Here is a 23,147-nt window from a genome sequence, read left to right as displayed (position 1 = left end):
AGAATTGTTCATTTCTTTGAAAATGCAAAGACAAAGCCATGTAGATCTTAAGTTAATTCTCTTTCTGTCTCCTTTGGAAAATATTTTAAATCAGCTTTGCAGAATTTGATGAGAATATTTGCCTTAGGTAAAGCCTTAGGCAAATAAAATACAATTAGCGGTTTTCTGGTTTGCTTTTGTATTAGCATAAACACTAACAGGGGTAAAAAGCAGACAAGTGAGTTTTATGCTATGGCTGTGTAAATTTTCATGAGGAATATGCAAGACTTCTGAACGTTGCTTCCCACTTGCAAGCAGATTTGCTCAGTATCGTTTGGGCAGGAGGAGGCAAGGGAGAGGAGGAGGTGAGAGAAAAGGAAGGGGGAAGGTCAGCTGGTAAATAATTGCACACATGAGGCTTTTCTTCGCTACAAGGTTTAATGTGTTTGGTTTTGTTACGGAGAACGAGAGTCAGTGTCCTTAATTATGGATGATATTCTTCACTAGAAGAAAGTGAGGTAAAGGTTGCTGTATTTGTTAATGTTTGGTCTGAAATGGCTTAGCAGTGTTGCCCATAGCTTAAGCCTTTAGATAAGTCATCTTGGGTGTAGTGAATGAGAACATAGGACTGCTGGAAGCATACTGATAAGGCTTACTTCACATCAGCAGCAATCTTTGGACTATCTAGCTATACTAAATATTCTTTATGAGAATGTATTTGGATTGCTCACAGAACTATGTAGCTCATAGCACTTGAACTCCCTTCATTTCCTGGTAGCACACTATTTCACTCGAGAGGCTGTCATGGCATTGCTATGGAAACAACATCACCGTTTCCAGCGTGTACTCATCTTGAGACTCATCTTGACTAAAATACTCATTTCTCAGTCAGATCAATATAGTCCAGGGTTATCCTGTTTTAATAAAAAATTCCTTCTTCGATGTCCCAAAAGGGTTAAGCTAATTAGCAAATCACCATAGGGCCTTCTTATAGTCTAATGTATTCCAGTATTTGAAGCATATCATGGATAGTCAGATCGTTAGGCACCATATCTTGGGGAAATTAATTTACTTAAGAAGTAAACAACAACAAAAAAGAAAAGAAATAGAAAAACCAAAATAACACAGTACATTGATGGAGTCTGCCAAGTCTGTGGCAGCCCATTGTGCACCTGAATATAGTGCATATATAGGGCCTATACAGTGCTCTGGGCGCACCCCCCAGGCTGGGGGAGATAGCTTGCCTTAGAAAATTCCTGTTACCTGCCTCAGTGCTAAGCATTTGACTGCTAAACTGAAAGCAAATCTGCAGTATTCTCTTGGCATTTGTGGAGCTGTAAGCTGGCAAGTTTATGCCCCTGAGGTTGTTTCTATAAAAATTCCTCAGCCAGGATGACTGTGCACAAGCTGCATTTTCTGCGCTCTCAAAAAACATGCCTTTACTGCGTGAGAACCTGCTGCCACCTCCACCCGCAGCACTGTTTTCCTCAAGCATACACCTTCTGCTTGGGGAGATGGCAGACATTATTTCTCTTCTTTTCAGAGCTCTGTGTAACACAATTTAGCGCTTCCTGTTCTATCAAGAAAGAGTCTGCCAATCTGTGTCATGTATTTAAAAGCTATATATTATACCATGGAGTCATATTCTAGGTGAGTTGGTACTAGCAACATTTGAGTAGCTTTTCCTCAGATTTGTGTTCCTCTTTTATTCTTTACTTCCCAGAGTCTCTCCTTCTCCCACATGCATTGTCTCTGTCTCTCTCTCCTTTAAAAAGAGAACGAAGATGCTGAAAAGTTAAAATCAGGTCTGTAAGTTAGAAGTAGAGGATTGCAGAGGTACTACGTACCCGGTTTTCATGGTTTGGTGAGCTCTTTTAAAATGTAACTATTGAGAAATGGTTGCTTTGCTTTTCTAATTAAAACACTTCTGTGTGTACAACTGAGGGAAAAAAGCTGTTTTCAACAAACTGATTCTGGATTGATGTAATGCACTCCTTAGTCTCCACTTTTCTTCAGCAGGGGAATACTGGCCTTCTAGTAAAAATAAGAGTTGACAGTGGTAAAAATAAAGATTTTGACACCGAACTCGCATCTGAGTACTGTCAACTGGAGGTTTTCTGTGCATCTTGATAAATGTTGAATTGTACTCTTAATATGAGGTAAACTACTAGAAATGCTGACTTAAGGGCTCCAGTGCCCTATCTTGCAAAGCCATGGGGAGGAACAGTATGTAGAAGAAAAAGGTTAAAAATAAATAAAAAAGAAGAAATTCTATTGCATGGAACTTGTGAATACTGGAAGTTCACACCAAGTATCAATACCTAACTGTTAGGTTCTTTGCTGCATTGCCATTTCTCATCTGCTAATAATTACATTGTAAAGTGGTCATGAGAGAGATCTTTCCTCTGTGTTACTGAAGTGCTTGACATATTTTAACACAATTAAATACTTTGCAATAAAAATATTTTAAAGTAATTGTAATTAGTCAGTCTTAGCCCCACTTTATGCTCAATTAAACAGAGATTGTTAGAGCCAAATAGGTTTTTTGGAATTTCAACCCAGCATCTGAATGTTACCCAGTGAGATCCCACTTTCCATTACTTCCATCCATATTCTAATTCTGTATTAGATAAAGTGGCAGGAGAGAGAAATCCTGAAATAAGGTAACAGAGCTGAAGAAATGGGAGGAAAATGGTTTCATTTTGGAAAAATGTCAGTCAGTGTATCTTTGCTCCATAGAGATCTGTTAACTGCCAGAATGCAATGGGAGGGAATTTCACTGAGCACCAACACAGGTTTTTTGCTAGGGATCACTTGCTTTAATGGACAGAGAAAATAATTTAGTGTTTTTAAAAAAATATATGACAATTCTAACCTCGCAAAAGGTAATCAGAAGCAAAAACTTTGTTGTCCACTGAAATGAATCTTTACATTGCCAATGCTTAGCATTTAGTCATTTGATGATGAATTTAGGAAAAGGGTTGTAGTACCTAAGCCTGCTTATCTCTCCCAAGAATTTTCCGTTTAAGTTACTCTTATCTGAAGCAATGGAAAAGTTTTTAATTTGGAAAATGACTCTACTAGATGGAAATTCACGGTTATCCATTTAGCAATGATTAGCGATTAATTTCAGGTAGTTTTTAAGTGATCTGATTTTCAAAGCTCTGCAAAATGGCAGTTTCCATTGACTCTGCCTGTTAACTTTGGGTTTGAGATCTTTCAGCTTAGAGTATTTGTGCATTAAAAATAAATAATTCTGAAATTACCTATGCAACTGTAGATACCAAATCACCCGGTAACTTGAGGATCATTTACACTGGTGTAGTTCAGTATTTAGTTTTGCTGAGATGTAATTAATAGATTGGCAGCAGGTACTGTAGTTCTTATATAGTTCTTGTTTATAATGCTGAATATTTCTGTGTCAGCAAAGCACTGTACATATGAATGGCAACAGATCAGAGGTCATACACCGAGGCTCAGGAATAGGAACAAGCTCCAGCATGAAGTGCTGCTGATGGGACTGCAAGAAAGTGCTGTCCTGTATACATATGGTAGTGCTTTAAGGGTACTTAGGAGAATTCTTGAAATCATGAGAAATAGTCCCTCATTTCTGGAAAGATTCTTTGCATTAAGTAGTATAAGCAATTCATATTGTCTTTTTGAGATGCCCCAGAAAACTAGAGGATAAAGTTCTGTTTTGTAGGGAGGCCTGAGATGTCTTTCATATCTGACTAGAGTTTTCATGCTTTTTCCATACTGACTTAAAGCTTAACAAGTTTACATCAAGTTTATAAATGGTTGCCTGAGTTGGGCTCTTCCATACAGTATTTTTGGGCTTTTTCAATTAGTATTGTGGACCTGGAAAAGTAAGTGTGACTATACTATTTGAACTGACTACAGTAGTTTTTGAAGAGGAAAGAAGGATGTTTTACTACTGTCAAGGTAAAGTACATATATGTTCTTTCTTGTCTAAAGTGCTGACCCACCCAAATTCTGATATTCTCCTTTTATTTCGTCTTGGTGTGCTTATTCAGAAATAAGTCCTTGATTGCATGAAAGAAAAAAACACTCTGTGTTTTCTTTAGTTGTTGGGAGGACTTCTTCATTGTGCCGAGAAGTTCACAAATAATGGTATCCGAAATAAACCCCACTGGAAATCAAGACACAGATTTGTACTCAGATGGGTTTAGAATAGCTTGAATGTCCAAATATCAAGTTTATGCATCATCCTAGGAGATCCAAGAGCTAGGAAGGTGACTGAATCTTTGTTAGCCAACGTAAGAGTTAAAGTAAATTTAATCAGTATTTTTGGAGACAAAAAAGGTATAGTGAAACGCATTTTGGCCTCTTTTATATTTTTTTTCATGCATCAAGTTGCATTTGCTTTATATGATGTTTGTAATATTAAGCCTCAAACTGTGATGGTTTAAACAATATACAGTACCCACTTTATTTATGTTAAAATATTAACTACACACCACACCTTACCTATGTGTACAAGCAAAGCTAGACAGAGTTCCAACGTCAAAATTGTGTATACACTGTAAAAAGAATATTTCAATGTACATTAAACTGGAGAAAGACAGCTCTTAACAGAATAAAACCCAATCATCATTTTAATGGAGCTGTTAAGCAGTATTACTCGATATCAATGATCAAATAAAGCCCAATTTTTCATTGAACTGTTTTAGATTCTGCAGGGGTCCGCCCTAATTGGATATGTAATACTAGATAAATAATAATTAAGAAGAATATAAAAGGAGGAAAGAATTCTCTGACTGCTAGACTGGGGACCCCGCTGGCTTCATGGGTGTGTAATTAAACAATGCATCAGGCACCTGTTCTTTGTAACCACTGTAGTCAAACGTGGCATAAAGTAAAGAATACAAAGCTTTAAACAAAATATCTCATGTGACCACCAGAATAAGGATTTTAGAAATGTGGTATCTGGGAAAGTCCTTGATGTGTGTTTTTGCTGCCTGTTAGGAAGAATGCAGTAGAGATTCTTTTATTAAAATCACACGTAAATGTTTTGTGTCGGTTGAGGAATAAAATTAGTAAATAGGTAAGTATGTGTAACTGTAAGTTGTCGTCTTCTCTGAACTGTATAGAATCCCGATAGTAAACAGAGCCTTTCATGAGGCTCTCAGCAGACTCACTTGTAAGCAAAATTCTGTGTGTCCGTAGTGCAAAGTGCCAAGAGAGAACTGCATTTCTAGGACTTTGTCTTGTAGACACTAACATAGATACAGCTTCTACAACAGGCATTGAATTGGTTCTTCTGCTTCTGTTGAGGTAAAACTACGTCCAGTGTGGACACAACATTGTTTCTGATGTGGTCATCATCTATTGTAGAATATCTTAATAGGAGTACAGTTTTTAAGCTTTTCAGAGCAGGAAGAGTTGTGTGTTATCTTGTGCAAATTGCAGTCTTTATAACTAACTGCTGTAATTCAAGTAATAGATAATAATTACAACGGTAAGGCTGTGTGAGTAGGGGCTATGTGGACCTTAAGGATCATTTGTTTTCAAGAAATACAGAGAAGTCTCAGCATCTTTTAGGAAACTTTAAGTCCAGATTTAGGGAACTCTGAAAACCACGAATTTGCAAAAAGTGGTCTTTCAAGACTTTTGTTTGGTTTTGTTTCTTGCCAGAGGATACTTTATGACCCTTGTCAGAAACAATTGCTTTTTAACTATTCTCATCACCTTAAATTGACTCTTATCTCAGGAATTTGACTATCAGCCAGTCAGAGAGAACTGGATTACAGAGCACATCTGATAGCCAAAGGAGCGATATCAGAGCTAGTTAAACAGTATTTTAGCACTGAATCACTGAGGCCCTCCTGCCATACAGCTGAAATGTACATTGCAGCAAAAGCGAACAATACATGGCTGGAGTGTCAGATATCAGTGGCTTCAGCGCATGGGATAGTGCTATGAAAATATTCCCCATCTAGCCGTCCTCCAAAAATAAATAAATTGGAAGAGTTGGGCCTGGCTGTGAAAAACTAATTATAGCTGAGGCCTTTTCATTCTTGGCAAAGACCAGTCTCTTCCTTTTTCTGGAGTTGCTTTTAAAGAAGTTAATTTAAGGTGGTTTGAGCATAGCTATAGCCTCGGGATAATTACTGCACTGCAGATTTATTGTTTAATAAAAATATTAATTTGTTAATCAGAATACATAATTTTCTTACTTATCACTCCTGTCCATACACAACTTCAATGAATAAATATGTGATTATGTTATCCTTTTAATGGATTCCTTTATCTGACCCTCTGTCTTCTCTAATGCAGTTGTCCCCAAATAGAGACCCATACCCATTACTTAGTTGCTTCAGAGGTAAGGAAAAACATAGCTGGAGGCATTAAAACACTTTTCGTTTTTAAAACTGTATAGTGAATTGCAAAAAGGAAAAAGAAAATTGACTGGAGTTGCAGCAAATGATAAAGAATAGTGTGAAATCCTGAGCCCGTAGAAGCCATTTTAGAGCTCTATAATAGTACATTAAAGAACAGCACTGGGACTTCATTGTATTCATGTGTTTGTAGAGCGGTCGAGGCAACACAACTATAGAAAGTACTTAGAATTTTACAATAGGTGCAAAGATGTCTTCTTACAGATATCCATAGAGCCAATTGCTTTCCAATTTAATTGGGACTGTTATTCTTCTGATTGTAGCAAACAAGTTACTATTTTGTACCAGGAATGCCCTTTAAAGCCCTTTAAAATATCATTATCTCAAGCTTTCTCAAGGTTATTGCTATTGAATAGAGAAAGAGCACTTAGTAGAGCTGAAATGAATGTTAGCATCACCAGCCAGGTTTCCTTTTTCACCCTAGTGGTTTATTCCATTAGAATTTTCAGGTTTTATCCAGAATCTGAGATCCTTAGCAAAGAGGGACTTGGGAAATATGGGAAGGAATATTAAATTACAGATAAAGAGTCACATCATGGAGCTGATATTCAACTAAGTAGCACTCATATTTTAGTGTGATGTGGCTGCAGTCAATGAAGTTATTCCTGTGGAAATGGGTAACAGGATTCAGTCCAGAATTTATTGTCTTACTAGTTTTATTTCTTCAGATGATGAGTTTTAATCAGTATGGTGTCATTGTGGAAGCTTTTAAATTGCATGCTTCTGTTTCCCTCTGGATTAATTTCTCATTGAAGAATTTTAAAAATGAGCCATTCTCTATTGTCACAGGTGCAGGTGGTGTATCCAACTTGAAAAACATGTATTATGAATTTATTGAAAGTTAGACAAAAAAAAAAACGTTTACACAGTTCTAGGTACAATTATATGAAAAGATAATGTATAAATAATTTAATCAGCTCTGCCAGAGGGGAGAACTCTCTTTAAATGAGTCTAATTATTCTTGTTCCCATGTGAGTTTGGACTTGAAATTAACCTTGCAAAGCACAATCTTTTGCAGAGTATTAACATAAAGAAGAAGAAAATATAACTTGTTTTGCTCATTGGCTAAAATCTTTTAGCTTGAAGAGTATTCCATACAAGAATGGAGATGTCATAAAAACGCTCACACGGTCATCTCAGGTATTGTAAAGCTCGCAGTCTGTACCTCCATGTTCTGTGTGAGTCTTTAAAACCTGAGACCATGGAAGCTTTTCTCACTATTGAAGTAGCCAGGATACTTCTTATTAATGTAGACATTTCTCTATTTTCTGTTGTCATGATACACACTGTCAAGGACTGCGCTTAAGTAGTGCCATTGCATGTGAAATTGCAATACTTAAGGGAGGAAACTTTTAGGGCCTTTGGAATAAAAATGCTCTGTAAATAAAGGCAGTATTAGCTTCGACAAAGTTACAACACCAGAGTTAAGAAAAAGTCAGTTTTAACTGTTTTCATACTGACTACAAGCTACGTGACTTGTCTGGAATCAGTGTTCTGAAAGCACATCAAGCAAACAAACAGGGATACAGCTGTGAATATTGAACCCCTTTGCCTTGGAGAATAATCTTGGTGTTTCAAACTCCTGGAGTCCATATTTCTCTGCAATGCCTAGAGACCAAGCTGATGGGCATTTTTGTAAATGCTTTCACATAAATTAAGCAACTAGATAACAAGTCCTGCCAAAAGGTTTTAATCAGGTGTCTTATATAATTTAATATAGATGATTTGGAAAATTTTCACTATGGAGTTTCTCATGAGAACTGAATCTGTTCCTCATTTTCATTTTCACATTGCTCATGTTCAGGGATTTCTTGGCAGTGCAAAGTTAGTTGCAGGCAGAAATATCAGTATAAATTCTGAATGGAAGTCTTTATTAGTATTTTAAAAGTACCTATGTTTTAGAAGCACCTGGGTATTTTTGAAGACAGTTTTGTTTGACTATTTCTGTAACAAATGTGCAGGGAAGGGGAGAGGGTTATGCTCTAGAAGACACTTAGAGCTAGCTAAATTTTGCGAAAAATGAGTCCTTTGTGACTTGAATTGTTACTTCAGGTAAAACATGGAATTATTCTACTCCACTGGGGTACAAATACTGCTGTATTGGGGTTTTCTGCAAGGTATATACAAGAATAAATTGCAGGGAAAGAAAAATCCCCACCAAAATGCTCTAAAGAGTCTATACCCTCCAGCTAGTTCTGTGTCTGCCTTTTAACAGGCAGAACTTCCTTAGCTGCATGGGATTTTAATAATTATCAAGAAGAAATTTCTTGATGTATTAGTTGTTGCATAGGTTTTTCATTAAAAAAAAACAAAAAAAAAAAAAGGAAAAAACCAACCAAACAAACAAAAAAACCCAACCCAAAAGACATTTTATCTCTTCTTTCCTGTAAGTTATGTGGGAAACAATCCCTGGCTACTTTTAAGATGGAGTTTAGGAAATTATATGTGTTGTATTTCTCTGTACTACCAGGGACTGGATTCAGCAAACCAAGTAGAATCCTCTCAGTTCTCTTTTAAACATCTCATTGATTTCAGGAAAGCAGGTTTATGAATGATGAGATGATATTGCTTTAGTTTATAATTTATCCTTGCCTTACTCTGTTGAAGTTGCACTCTTTTCTTGGGACCCTTGCTAGTACGTGATACATGGTACCACTTATCATACTGTATAGAAGAGTACTGCCTAAGAGAAGCTGAGCTAGGTGACTTAATAGGTCTCTTCTATTAATAATTTATATATACCTGAGGCTCTTCTGGTATTTGTTATGTTCCAAATGTAACGTTAAGCATCCCACAAGAGTTTCAGACAAATCATAATTAATTAATATGCAAATATATCAACTAAATATGACTTTGCAGCCTTTCAGTGATTGAATAGTGTACACAGAAAAATGCAGATGTGCATTTATGAAGACAGGTCTTCCTCTGTTGACTCATCCATTTAATTCTGCTCTCAGCTGTGTATATGCAGATCATGATTTCTTTGCTCTTGAATATTTGCATGTGCATATGGTTGTGGCTAAAGCAGGCATGTGACTGTGTCTACAGATGAAAATGCGGGTGTTCTGTTCTAAAAAACAAGCTAAAAATTCAGTTCTTAAATAAATTTTTCCTAAATTCATTATTCTCTAAGTAAATTAATGGTTGCAATGTACATGAACAGGCCTATCTATGAGAGAGTTTGGACGTGACTTGCACCATTTTAAATTCTCTCTTTCCTAGCAGTGCTGTTCTACAGTTCTCTGCTTTCAACGATTGTTCAAATGTTGCAGCTATTCCATGGGCAATTTCTCTTATATGTTAGATTTGTTTTTCTTCAACTCGCGTACAGCAAAGTCTGTGACGTTTACTGAATGTATGGCCGTAAAAGCAATTTCCTAAAATTTGACTAAGTACATTTAAAATACATTTGATTCTTGTTTAAAGTAATATTTGCGTAATGGAGACTTGGGGCTTTCTTGCTGCTTTCTGATTTTATTCTACTGACATAATAGGAATGCAAAGTAATTCTGATGTTACAAAGATCAGAATGAGATCTCTCAAATTCAGAATGAGTCTTTAGACTGGTCTGCATTCTGGGGAAAAATATCCAAAAGACAAATGTAATAATAACAAAAGAACCTCTCAAAACCAACTAACCAAGAAAAGAACTGAGCGAATACTCACATGCCTGGACTACTGTGGGTAGGGAGGGGAGAGACCACTAAAGCAGAATCCAGAACTATTGCTCTTGCTGGCCCTTAAGGTGACATTTGCCAAATCTTTGCCACTTTGTGCCTCCGTTGCATTATCTGTAAAACGTTGACACCAATATTGACTCTCCTTTGCTTTGAACTTAATGAATGGAAAATGTTTCCTAATACTACTTTTAATTTCTTGCCAAATATCTCCAATTCTGAATGAAACTTGAGATGGAAAGTCCAGGAGTTGCAGCTTTGGTTCAGAAGTTTGGTATTTGTTCGGCCTTGAACAGATCTTGCTAGTCCCTTAGCCCTGAGGGACTCTGGTTCCTATCAGCTGCCAGTTAAACCAGTGACATCTTGGTTCCTAAACATATTTAAAGGGTCTGAATGTTAACCTCTGTGCTCCTCATGTTTTGTAAGTTTTATGGTGTTAAAAGACAGCAATAGAAAGCTAAATTAGGCACCCATCTGGCTGACGCTTTAGACATTAGATTGTGAGGAAGCATGGGCCATCTTGCACCGACAGTGGTACGCTGAGCATAAATGTGAGGCCGTTTCCCAGGGAGCACCACTCCAGCACACAGACCTCCTTCTTATCCACACGGTATAAATGTGTATTACCAATGAGACAGGAGGATGTACTGAATATATCATCCTAACTCTGGGTGAGCTAGATCTCAACAGTAGCTTAGTTTTTATACCTCTTGTTTGCCTAACATGGCCAAATTCTCTTTCGTGGCTAGTTCTAGCTGAGTAGCTGGAAAGTTTATTGCTACTGCAGCCTCTTAGCTATGACCATGTCTTCTCTTCTTCCACTAACATCTCTTTTTCATCTAATTTAGGCCATAATGCTTGAATTAAGAAATCTCACAAGTCCACAGAACTGTGTTAACATTACTTCTTTGTATGCACTTTGTACTTATTCTTTATATTATGAGCAATCCGTTTACTTTGTGTTTGCACAGTGCCTAACAATTGTCTGTGACCTGGCCTTCCACATAGAACTAAAAGCCCATAGCAGTTTTTACTCTTTCTGTATCTTATAATCTTGATATGAGGAAAAATACAGAAAAAAAGCTGTCAGAAGCCTGTGTACTATCATAATGGCACCATCTAAACACCTTTGATGGAGATGTTTCATTGCCAGTCAAAAGCAAGCCATTTGAATTGATACTTTCAGCAAATCACCACTGGTGTGAGACTGTTGCCAGAGTTCCCAACTCCAGTATGATGTCTGAAGAATCATTGTTATAAAGACCATGGAATTAAAAATGGAATTGGGCTGACATTGTACTACTAAGTAATTTTCAAGTATGGATCAATACCTTGCATTAGCAGATATTAGGTCTAAGACAGCTTGAAGGAACACACACTTATGCAGCAGTTTCTGCTTTTGTGGTTCAGAAGAGTCAAATTGCAGGTCTGTGGGCTTTTAATAAAACCCATACAGTACATGCTTTTAGTGGAGCAGTGGGTGAATGCTGTGTAATAAAAAGCATTGACACTGTGGCTATTAGGAGTACTTAGAATATAAATACTGGGTCATCTCTGTGCCTAAGGTAAAACACTGGAATTTGAAGAAAAGGCCAAATCCATTAACCTATTGACAATCCATTCCAGAAACCTTTGACTCTTGGATAACAAGTCTGAAAGACAGAGATTCAGAAGCTGGATGCTATCCAATGGTGTCCTTAGTGTCATGACATGTCTATTGTAGAATTGTCATTCAACAGTGAAAATCTATGGTGTAACTTTAAGAAATGAGAAGAAAGGAGTAAGTGGATGGTTACTTAAAAGTTAAGACTTGCTTCTTTCTTTCATAAGAAGATTGACGAAATCGCATCATGATGTTGTCAAGCATACTGAGGCCTGATTCTGTCCTGCTCCCCTGACGTACACAACCTGCGAGAAAACTGTCACCATTTGGAATTAATTCCTTCAGCTGGTGCATGGTATAGGAATGATATAACCACCACGTAGGAAGTGTAAAACTGGTAGAGCTTGATTTGTAAGCATCACAGTTCCTTCCTTGTAATGAAAATAGTGTGCACTAAATGACTAACAGAGGAAACCACTCAGAGAAATGCTTATATTAAAAGTGTAGGGCCTCAGCAGGACCACAGTAATCAATTACCCTAAACTGAAGCCCTGGCAGCTTCTATGAATTGCTATTGATTTCAACTACTAGTCAGTGAATCTTTCTAGGACTAGGCTGGAATGTAGGTGTGAGATGCAGACAAAATTAGGAGCTGGAACAAACCTCTGTGGAAAACACAGGGAACAGCCAGGTTTGGGAAGATATGTTATGCTGAAGTTTATTTTTTGGAAGTGCTTAAAAATTGCAAAAACCCAAGTCCCACGCAGAGGTAAAAATGAAGAGTCACATCAGCATATATTGAAATAAGAAAGATGAGAATTTTGGTTTTCTTGTGAAGTTATTATGGAAAATTCTGTCTGGCTTTCTAAAGAAAGCCTCTCTCCTCCATTGCAGTTGAATAAAGGTGGGGCAATTAATTTTTTTCTGTAGCCTGCATCTGACTATACAAATTATTTCCTTCTTGCAGTGAGCCCACAAGTCATTTAAAAATTATTCCAAAATAATGATATAAGATTCAGTCCTTTATATGCTATAGCTTGTGAGTTGCAAGTTTCTTTTCTACAAAATTCAGTTTCTTGTAGAATTCCTTGATGGTTTCAGGAAGACAAAGCTGCTATTTCTTTATGCATACTTTTTGCTTTAAAGGGAATTTAATCTGTTATGAGGAGACTCCTATGTTTCTGTTATCATACAAGGAAACTCATTCTGGAACCTTTTTTGCTCAGCAGGAACCCTATGTATTTTCCACATTCTCATTATACATGTTTTGGCATGAGCATAAAGCAGGCGTGCTCATTTATATTCTAGCTGATCAAGAGGAGAAGTCTGATTAATGTAAATTTTGGATCAAGGTGAGGGTCGTCTTTGTAACCTGCACTAAAAGGAACTTTATGGAGTGACTTCTCCCAGAGGGGGATATTTCTGTTAGATCAGTGGCCCAGAGGCAGTGGAACAAATCTTATTCCTCCTGTCATCCTCATTTTAATATCAGCTGCACAACAGCATCACAAAATGCTGGACTGGAGCTAAACATACCATATGACTGAATTGTGTACTCAGATCGCATCCCTCACACTGCGTATCATTGCAGGTTGTTAATCGTGCCTTTCCTTATGCTCTTTCCTCCTTCCTCTCCCACTGATTTGCTTCCCTCCCTCCCGTCCCTCAGATCTTTCCCTAAAGCCTCCTTTCTCCTCTCAGTCAGGTCCTGTCCTGCCTGCTTGCTCTCCTATGTTATACCTCTGTTCTTGAATAATTTTGGGAAAGCAACATAGACAGTCTTAGTCGAAGTTAAAGGTTACATTGACCTTACAGTGTCTTTGTTGCCTTTCCCAAATTTAACTCCTGGTCTTGTAGCTCTACTAACCCAACTGTAAGAACATCATCTCTCACCATTGTGGTCTGAAGCATACTAGACCTTTCATTTCCATTTTGCTGCGGAGACCATCTAGAAAATCTGTTGGCCTCTTCATAGCTTTATCCTGTTTCCCTGAGCCAAGCAATGGAGGGGAGACCTGATGTATAAGACAGCAAACACTTGGGTTAGGAGGGACAGACCTGTTCTATTTTTTGCAAGCAAGAAGATATTTTTTGTTCCTTGTTTTAATGTTAAATGAATTAAAAGACTGCCAATGCATTCCAGCCCGTTGCTGGCAAGGCGCCAGTTCAGCCTTCCCTTAGTGCAAGTATCTACCAGGGATCGAAATGCCTTGTTCTTGGCAAGCATGTGTGGGAGTCAAAGCAGTGTGCAGATCTTTTTCATTTTCTTAGGGGAAATTCCTACCCTGTTCAGGCACAGGAACACCAGCTTTTTTAGGACAACAGAGATATATCCTAGTGCACTGCCAATGGTGAGCTCTGGTCTTTCTGTCTTAGATAGCTTTGGTCCTAGTCATTTTGTCCACACTCTGAAAATGAACCACAGTACATGTGGTACAACAGGAGTCAGATGTGACTGCTATTTCAGATATGCATGAACTGGGGGAGAGGCACCGTGCCCCACTCAAGACATCCCTCCATGAGATATGATTGCAAGGGAAGATGATAGCGTGGGAGGCGACTCTACAGATTTGTGCCATTAGAATACTTTTCTCTTTAGCAATGGAATTTTCATTTAATCAGTTTCTGCCAGATTCCCTCTTCTTTGAGCTCTTCAAGTTCACCAAAGGGCCTGTTTCTGAAGCACACTGTCTTGTCCAATTTTTTTATATTTTCCTGCCATGCAACGTTGTGCTTAAAAGGAAGAAAAAGACACAAAGGGAAGATGGAAAAACAGAGATGTGAAATGTCTCATGGGAGATGCTTGCCCTTACCATGTCACGCTAGTTTAAATACAGTTCCCACACATCACATGTCAAGCTGTACTTGATTGTTTTCAAATAGATGGCAAAAATCATGAGAGGAGGAAAATGTTCTTTTGTGTGACATGTTCTTCTTTTGATACATTGGGTTCTGTAGCTGTCAAAGCAAAGGCTGTTTTTCCATCTATTATTACAGATGCATTTGGGGTAAGTCTCTTCTGCAACTCTCTATTCCCTTGATTGTTTACTTCATTACAAGTATTATTGTTTTATTTTTTCTAAATCTAACAAAACGTTGAATTTTCAGTGGTACATTTTCTCTATGATCCTCAGTAGGCAATGAGGTTCTTTCTCAGTGGAGATTTAGATCACATTTGGAAATGCAGTCTGTTTTAAGTATTTTCTGCTTTTCTGGCAGGCGAATGGAATATTTAATTTCATTATTCAGCATAGGGTTATTCATTTCATGCAATGAAGGGAAATTCATCAATATTGTCTTCAGCATCCAGAAAAATGATACTTACCATGACTGTTTCACATACTCTATTTATATTTTATATCTTTCTCATCACTCAGCAATTATTCATCTCTCTGCTGAGAGGTGAAATTCTTGTATTGAGTTACTATAATTTCTCTGAACTCCTGAAAGCAATTCAATCACTGAAAGCAATTGCTTTTACTTAAAGATATTTCGTGAGACAGATTCACCAAATACAAATAACTGAATAAAGGTTATTTTTTCCTGTTGATTTTCAAGAACATTTAGTGATACATTATAAAAGGGGTAAATCAATGTTGCTACATCTTAACATTCATTGCACTAATATTAATCATGATGGATTCTTGGAGATGGAGGTAAATGTGATAGTGCAAGTAAGTGGGAATGCAGTTGAAATGCAACATTAATTCATTCCCAGTTGTTATTAAATGTCACAAGATAGTCATAGTTTTGTTGATATTTTCCTTTTTAAACCACTTGGTGTAAAAAAAACCATCAGTGTGATGTATTTGTCTATGCAAAGTCATCAAGATAATTATCTCTGAATCTTTTGAATTATGTTTAATATAGAGTGTAAAGGTGGCGATAGACTGTACCCCATTCCCACAGAAATCAATTAAAGGTCTTCTGTTTGGGAAGTGGGCACAGTGGGAACAGAAACAGGCTTAGTATCACGATATGTAGTTTCTCTTACAATCAGTAAAACAGATTTTCTCATTTATCTTATCCTCTGAGATGTTTAAATTTTGAACATCAGCTGATTCAAATTTTATGTTTGGGGAATCCAGGCACTGAGATGATTTGTGTTTAGGGCATTGAACTGGGACTTGGTAGACCTGGGTTTGTTCTGTCATGCATTTCCCATATGATCTTATGCAAATCCTTTATTGCCTCTCGCACAGCCTCATCAGTAAAATAGGGTAATGTTACTCCTCTTCTTGTTTGAAGGATTTGTTAACATTTGGATGGCTTATCTGCAGCGGATTGCTGAGGGCCATATGAAAACGTACAATCTTATTTAAATGTACTGCTTTACATATATATCCCTTTTTCATTTTATGCTTCTACACCGACTGCTTTCTTACAGCCCCCTCATGGGACTCTTTCTTTCGTTCTTTTCTTTATAAGCAATCTTCCACAGGCTGGCCTTCTCCTCCAAATACATGCTAATCGGGTCCTGGTTTTTAAGCTCACCAAGGCAGGTAATATGTATGAGTGGATATATGTGTGTTGGAGAGTCACTATGTGAGCTGTACTGCATGTGGATAATCTTTGGTGATCCAACTGACAGGTTTGTGCTTGGGAAACTAGATCTTTGATGTATTTTGTTCCGGGTATGTCCCCTCAAATGATTCAGATGTACAGTTCTCAGTCACAGAAATTCATATTGATTTCAGTGGTGAACATCGTTTACATAAAAACCCAAGAATGCCATTTCAGATCAAGTATTCAAATATCAAAACCAATACTGTGCACAGGTTTTTTTAGAAAGGATATTATATTAATGTATATATTCACACAAAACTATTTGCATAAATGCTTCTGTGTTTGCCACATTCGCCTTTGCAAAAAAGTACATTTATTGTTTGAGGCTTTTAACTTAAGCTACGTGTATTTTTTAGCTTAAGTTGAATGATCATAAAAGCCAGTGAGCGTTTACTGGAGTGAGCAGATGTGGTCATTGTTCTCTATCAATCAGCAGTATCTGGGATGGAGCAGGGATTTCAATAGCAACTACAGGAGATGTAGCTACCTGCTCTCTATAGTTTTAATGGTGAGAATTCCATATCCCCTGGAATACTGTTTCTTTGATGTCTTCGTTTGCACCGCATGGACAAATGTGACCTACTAATGGCATCTGCTCTAAAACCGTTGCTGACTAGTGGCTCTTTGGTGTAGATGGGGCAGGTATGGAAATTTAAAAACACCCTACTGCCAAACAAATGAGTATATCTTTATCTAAAAGGACTAAATGTATGGACATTTACAGGCTTCCTTCAAGAAAGCAGTAAGAGTCATGGTTTACATGCAAACAACTGCATTTTCCTTAATGAAACTTCCATTCAGACATTGTAGATATCAAGCCAGCCAATATGGAGGACCTGACGGAAGTGATTACAGCCTCTGAGTTTCATCCCCATCACTGCAATCTCTTTGTCTACAGCAGCAGCAAAGGATCCCTGAGACTCTGCGACATGAGGGCATCGGCTCTCTGTGACAAACATTCCAAGCGTAAGTCCTTGCTTCATTGAGCCCCGGATGTCATTAAAGTCTTATTATTCACGGACAGCATGTAGATGTGTGCATACCCCAGTGTAGTAACTTCTCAGGCACAATTGAAAAGAAAACAGCAAAAGGAAGAAAATTTTCTCATCTGTACAAGTATTACCTATGAACTTGATAAGTCCTGTCTGTGACTGGTTGCCCTTGTGGTTCTTATTGCAGGGATCAGTGAAGAACCCACAACTCTCTAGCAAAAGAGAGATGATTCCTAACAGATGAAATATTGGGGGGGGGGCAATATTTAAGTAGATGAGCATGCTGTTTTGAATACAAAACTACTGTTCCGAATACTGCAGCAAGTAAATTTTGTCATTCAAACTGCCTTCAAAATTTTGAATCCATTTTCTGGATTAAAAAATGTCAGAGTCCTTCCTAAAAATTTAGCCCAGCATTCCCTATATGTGCTTTTCCAATAATGTGTCTGTACAAACACAGAGGAAGTAATGCAATAAGTAATATTGGGGGTGGGGGGTGGAGAAAAAGATACTGTGTTGGTATAGAAGGTGTCATCTGTCCTAGAGTGATTTTATGCAGCCTGAGAGACTTTGAGACGGAACCACCAATTCATGACAGTTCATATCTGAAACCTATATAAGAACAAGAAAGTAAAATGTTAAAATGTGGGGCTGTCTTTGTTCTCAAAGTAAAGGATGAAGGAAAATGCATGTTTGTAATGTCTTGCTATCAGCTCTTCATAGTCTAGTTAAGACAGAATACGGTTCTTCCCACCAGTAATTAGGCAAGCCTGGGCACTTCGCCTTGTGCAAACAACCTGTTTATTCCTGATCTTCTGAGACTGAAAACCACCAGACAAAGGCATTGTGTCGTGTGGCTGGTTCCTGTGAGGAGCTGAGAACCTAATGAATGAGCTGTGGTGGCTCTGCTTTAGTGCCTTCCGGACTGGGCCTTCCAGGACACTTCCGTCTCACAGAATTGAGTCTTCAGTTTCTTTTGCAATGTTGAAACATTGGGAAGGAAATTCAGGAGAAATTCTCTTAGTGCCAGGGGCGCCTAAGAGATTTTATGTCATTCAGTTCCTACTTGAACCTTTTGAGGTAGGGGGATCTTATTAGTAGGGGCGGGGGGGGAGCAGGGAGAAAATATTTGAAGATTTAAGTGAGACATAAGTCGTGCACAGATTTAGCACACAAGCTATTTTTTTAACTGAAGTAAATGTACTAAAGAGCATATGACTAGGCCTTTTGGCTGCAAGGAGAAGTGCACATGCTCAGAACCTCTTAGGACGTGGTCTCCAATTATGGAAAATAACATTTCAGGACAATTTCCTAAGCAGGGAAGTGTTTTACCTTGGTTAGCTGTATCCCCTTGTACTTGTAGGGGGAATTCAATACCATGAAGTGAAATGAGAGCATGATACAGTCTGGCACATTGTTGTGAGTTATCCTGTCCTGCTTAATTGTTTTTTTCCATAGTACTTTCCTTTCTTCCTGCTAATAAGGCCTCTGTGTCCCTGTAACTCAGTGCCAAATGCCAACCGTAACTTATTAAAACAACAATACAGTAACCCTGGATGAAAGAAGGCATTTTATGCCAGAAGGGAGCACAAGGTCTAATGGTCATTGATTAAACCCCATTTTCCAGATCTGTGAGTTAGAAAATAGCCATTTAATGTAGCATTGCTGCACTGAACTCAAGTCGAGCTCATTGAGAGGCTGAGTGTGTACAATACAAAATTGATACAGCAATGGTAGAACTTCCAAAGTGTTAAAAGGAATAGGTCCACGTACCGCTGATTGGAGTGGTTTGAGTATAGCTCTCAGAGGCAAGCAAAACTAATTATATAAAGCCCATAGCGACCTAAAAGGTTATATCATAAAAACCAATCAGTCTGGGAAATCAAATATTTGCATGATTGTCTCTCTAGTACCTTCCACTGTGCATCTGATTCCTCTTTGCAGTTGTTTTACACGTGGTGGATATGCATGATCAGTACCCTACTCTCCTAGCTCAGCTCGCCTTCCCGCCCTTCCCCATAACTGACTTCACTTCTCAACCAAAACAGCTACGACAATAGTCACTGGAAACCCTCATGTTCTGCCATGCAACCCTACTTTCTCAATTCAGTCTAATATCACTATGTGCTGTATTTCAGATGCTGTTCCGAGATTGTAATGGATGTACATATTTTTAGAGATAAAAGATCCAACATAAAACTTATAAAAAATACCTGGATGCTGAGCGTATGTTGTGAACTTCTGGTTTTACCCCTTTTTCAGAGCCTTTGTTATCCAAATCTCTATAGCCGGGCTAAAATCTAGCTTTTGGGGGAAGGGCCCTTCCATTTGTACAAGTCTGGAGAGTGCCATGAATAATTACTGTGCCATACCGTATAAATAAATTACATACTAATATCTGTAGTGTAAGTCACTGACACAGGATGTTAATAAATTATAGTGTTCTTGAACATTTCTGGTTTGCTAAACTCAGTGGCAAAATCTCTCTGCTTGGCATTAGTGACAGCAACACTACAAGGTTTCCCTTATAAATCTTTCATGGTTCTGACATGGAAGAGACAAGAGACTTCTATATCTACTCATCCTTGGGGCCTATGCTGAGATTTATTAGCAAGCTGCCAATTTGTGTGATGAGTTGTAATGGGGACCTCTGTCCCTTAGAAAAATGGTCTCAGACCACCAAATCCATCCATAAGGCATTGACAGAATATCAGGTCAGTAGCTGAGTTTTAAATGGTCATTGAGATACTGATAAGGTGTGATAAAATGTGTTATTTTTCTAATAGACTACCTGAAACTGCTTCTTATAACACCTCTTTAATAGATCATGCAATGCTGGGTAAGCAATCAGAAGCAAAACACATGTGGCGATTACAAATGGATATCCAGGAAAGCCCAATCTGTAACCATAGGGGAGATACATACATATTACTGTTCCGTGGTATTATCAGACTTCGCAAGTAGTGGGGGAGAATTCCGTCAAAATATTCTGGAGAGCTGGTGAAAAGAGAGATGCATGTCCCTGCTTATTTAGAGTATTAGAGGGATGGTAATGAGGAAGAAGGTGTTGCAGTCCATGGCGTTATAGGTAAAGATTAAAAACAGGTATGAAAGTCAGACTCAAGCAGCAAGAAATACGGAATTACTTTAAATAACATGGAAGCTGTCATCTAAGTAGTGTACATGGCAAAACACCCAAAGGTCGTCTTTGAGGTGTTATTCAGGCAACATGCATGGCAATGCAGTGTAGTAAGAAGGCAGTATACTAGAAATCAGTGATAGCAGCGAAACAAGGGAAGCTAACAGCTGCAAAAGTATTTGTTGTTAGAGCGGTTAGTTGGGAACATCCAAGCAATAAAGGAACTAACCTCCACCCCAAATTCCATAAATTCTCGTGCAAGAGATTCAGGTGACAAGGCAGACACGCGTAAAGATACCGTTGCAGTAATTGCGTCCTGACTAAAAAAATACTTATAGCAGTATAATATGCAACTGTTCAATTAACAAATAGTTGCTAATTTAGTTTTGATCTTTTCTTGATAATATTATGTTCAGAGCTCCATATAAATGTGCATGGAGATAATACCATTCTTCCAAACAGCTTGTAGATTAGATAGGTGCATATGGCTGCTTCAACAAATCATGTAATAAAGCAGTCGGCTAAAGAAAACTGAGCTTGAGCATGTGAAGTTAGAAAAAATTAAGAGCTTTTTCCGTAGTTCATCAGAATTATTAAATTCAGAATTAAGTGGTAAATAGAAACTGTCTAGTTATGCAACATGGAAATTTGAGTCACTCAAGAGTATAACTCCTATTGGTATTCTGTGTAATAGCCTTAATATCTTAAAGGCATTGCATACTTCAGAAGTTATTATCTATTTAAATGCCGTATGTTGCTTTAAGGGTTTTTTAGTGTTAATTTCTTAATACGTATTTGTAGACTAAAAGCCTATTTCTAATTATCCACTACCCATATGCAAAATTTACAACAAAATACTTCAAGGAAGGAGGAGCTGCAGTTTCAAGTTTATTACTCTGTGTGCTGTGGTGGTCTTTAAAATACAAACTTTGGGGTTACTTAATGCAGTTAGCCTCTGTCATCATTAGTTCATGCTTTCCATCCTCCATACAGACTTCACAAGCTTCTGACATCTGGGTCTATAACAGGAGCCATTTAGAGCCCCCCTTCCTTTGACCAAAGAAGCATTTGTAGATGACAGGCAATCCTAACAGCCATCTTCTCTGGACTCTTCCTGAAAGGGGCAAAGCATCTCAGCTGGTGCCTTCCCAATTCCACGGGACGGATAATCAATATCTTAAAAGTATAAAATGGTCTTCAGAACAATGCAGAGTGAATTTTGGATTTGGTTTGTCACCCAAAAATGCCACCCAAAGAAGGTGGTGGTGTCTTTTTTCTTTGAGAGTGCTTTACCACGGTTTTTTTTGAAATCCAGGCATGAAAGAAATGCCAGCCCTTCCCTAAGGATAAATGCCACTATCCTGTCAGTCTGACATGTAACTCAATTTGGTTATCTGCTGGTTTTTTTGAGATTGCCTTTGATTTTAAACTTAAGAATTCAGAACTGTGGAAGCAGCCAAGACACAAATCAAGGATAATCTAGTTGAACATGTTGAATTTTTAAAATTAAATTAATTATATTTACCAGTCGTTTAAAGGAGGTTGGAATTTCAGAGACAAGACAGCTTTCAGACCTCTAACTGAATATGGATTATCTTTCATTTGCAACAGAGAACAACCAGATGCACAAAAAAGCCCGTGACAGAATATCCCTGCTGGATTTGCTAATTAATATTGACCTTTCCAAATGAATGATGCTTTTTGTATGACTGGAAAAGAGACAACTTGTTTTTCTTTTATGTGAGCTTTACCTTTAAAATATGCTTTTTATTTCTGCATCTGGTCTCATATCAGGTTATCATCTGAGAGAGAGACAGCCGTTATTCTCCCTTGTGCATTGAGAGGCCACTGTCAAAGTAATGTCCACTTCAGGCAAAATCTGCAAGGTTTCATGTGACAGGAGTGAAACTTATCCGAGCTTCCATAATGATTTGACCCCATGCTTTAATAAAGGCTTGTTCTCCTTATCCTAATTCTGGTTTTATTTTAGAAGCATTCACTACAAAGGCATATATTCATTGCTGATTTTACGTCCCCAATGAAAAAATGTGCCTGTATCCTGATAATTTTGTAATTATAACTGTCACTAAAGATCTGTTACTACAATTTCATGCATGCTAAACTAGATCCTGGAAGGGATCCTTCCTTGTGCAGGAATCCCGTTGAAATTTGGTAGAAGATTGCTTTAGCATGGGCTCCAAAGCTTCCATACTGCTCAGTTCGGGTGAATTTATAATAAAGATATTTAAAACATGGGTAATGAAAATTCAAAAGTGTTTATACAGAAATGCAATTATGTCTATATACTATTTCCTCCAGTTGTGCAAGACATGTTAAAATTAAATCAGAAGAAGAAAAAAACTGATTTATGTACTTCTAGCTATCAAATAGTAAGACGAAAGATAAAAGCCTGAAGCAATGGTAAATGATTTATGATTGAAGAGGTGTTTCATTAACCCCTCTCCCCCAACCACACACAGATAAAGCAAATAATTGCTGTAAGATTGCTTTAATTATTCAGTCTATTAAAATTCCTGTCTTGTTTGCTTAATTTTTGAATAGCAACAAATACTGCTTTTCAGTGTCTCATGAAACCAACATTATTCTTTCAAGATCCTGTTTCACTGGGGGGAAAAAACCCCACTTATCACTAACCTTATATATCAAGATCGGAAAGACTTATGCATGAATTTGGCTGTAGAGGAGTAGTAGTTTTATGTCCCATTAACTGCATGGGATTGCTCACAATACGTGGCATTAAACATGCACATA

General features: G+C 37.8%; 1 protein-coding gene across 1 annotated transcript in view; it reads left to right on the top strand.

The window, feature by feature from the left end:
- The window catches only part of PPP2R2C (protein phosphatase 2 regulatory subunit Bgamma), a gene marked incomplete at both ends in the record, with an annotated part of 198,319 nt that overhangs the window by 152,040 nt on the left and 23,132 nt on the right, over positions 1-23,147 (top strand). Inside the window, 1 exon segment of the mRNA XM_082316372.1 lies at positions 17,046-17,210. Coding sequence (XP_082172498.1) covers positions 17,046-17,210 — 165 coding nt within the window.

This window comes from Platalea leucorodia, assembly GCF_965183815.1.
Source record: "Platalea leucorodia genome assembly, chromosome: 6".
Classification (NCBI taxonomy): domain Eukaryota; kingdom Metazoa; phylum Chordata; class Aves; order Pelecaniformes; family Threskiornithidae; genus Platalea; species Platalea leucorodia.
This window is presented reverse-complemented; position numbering and strand designations above follow the sequence as displayed.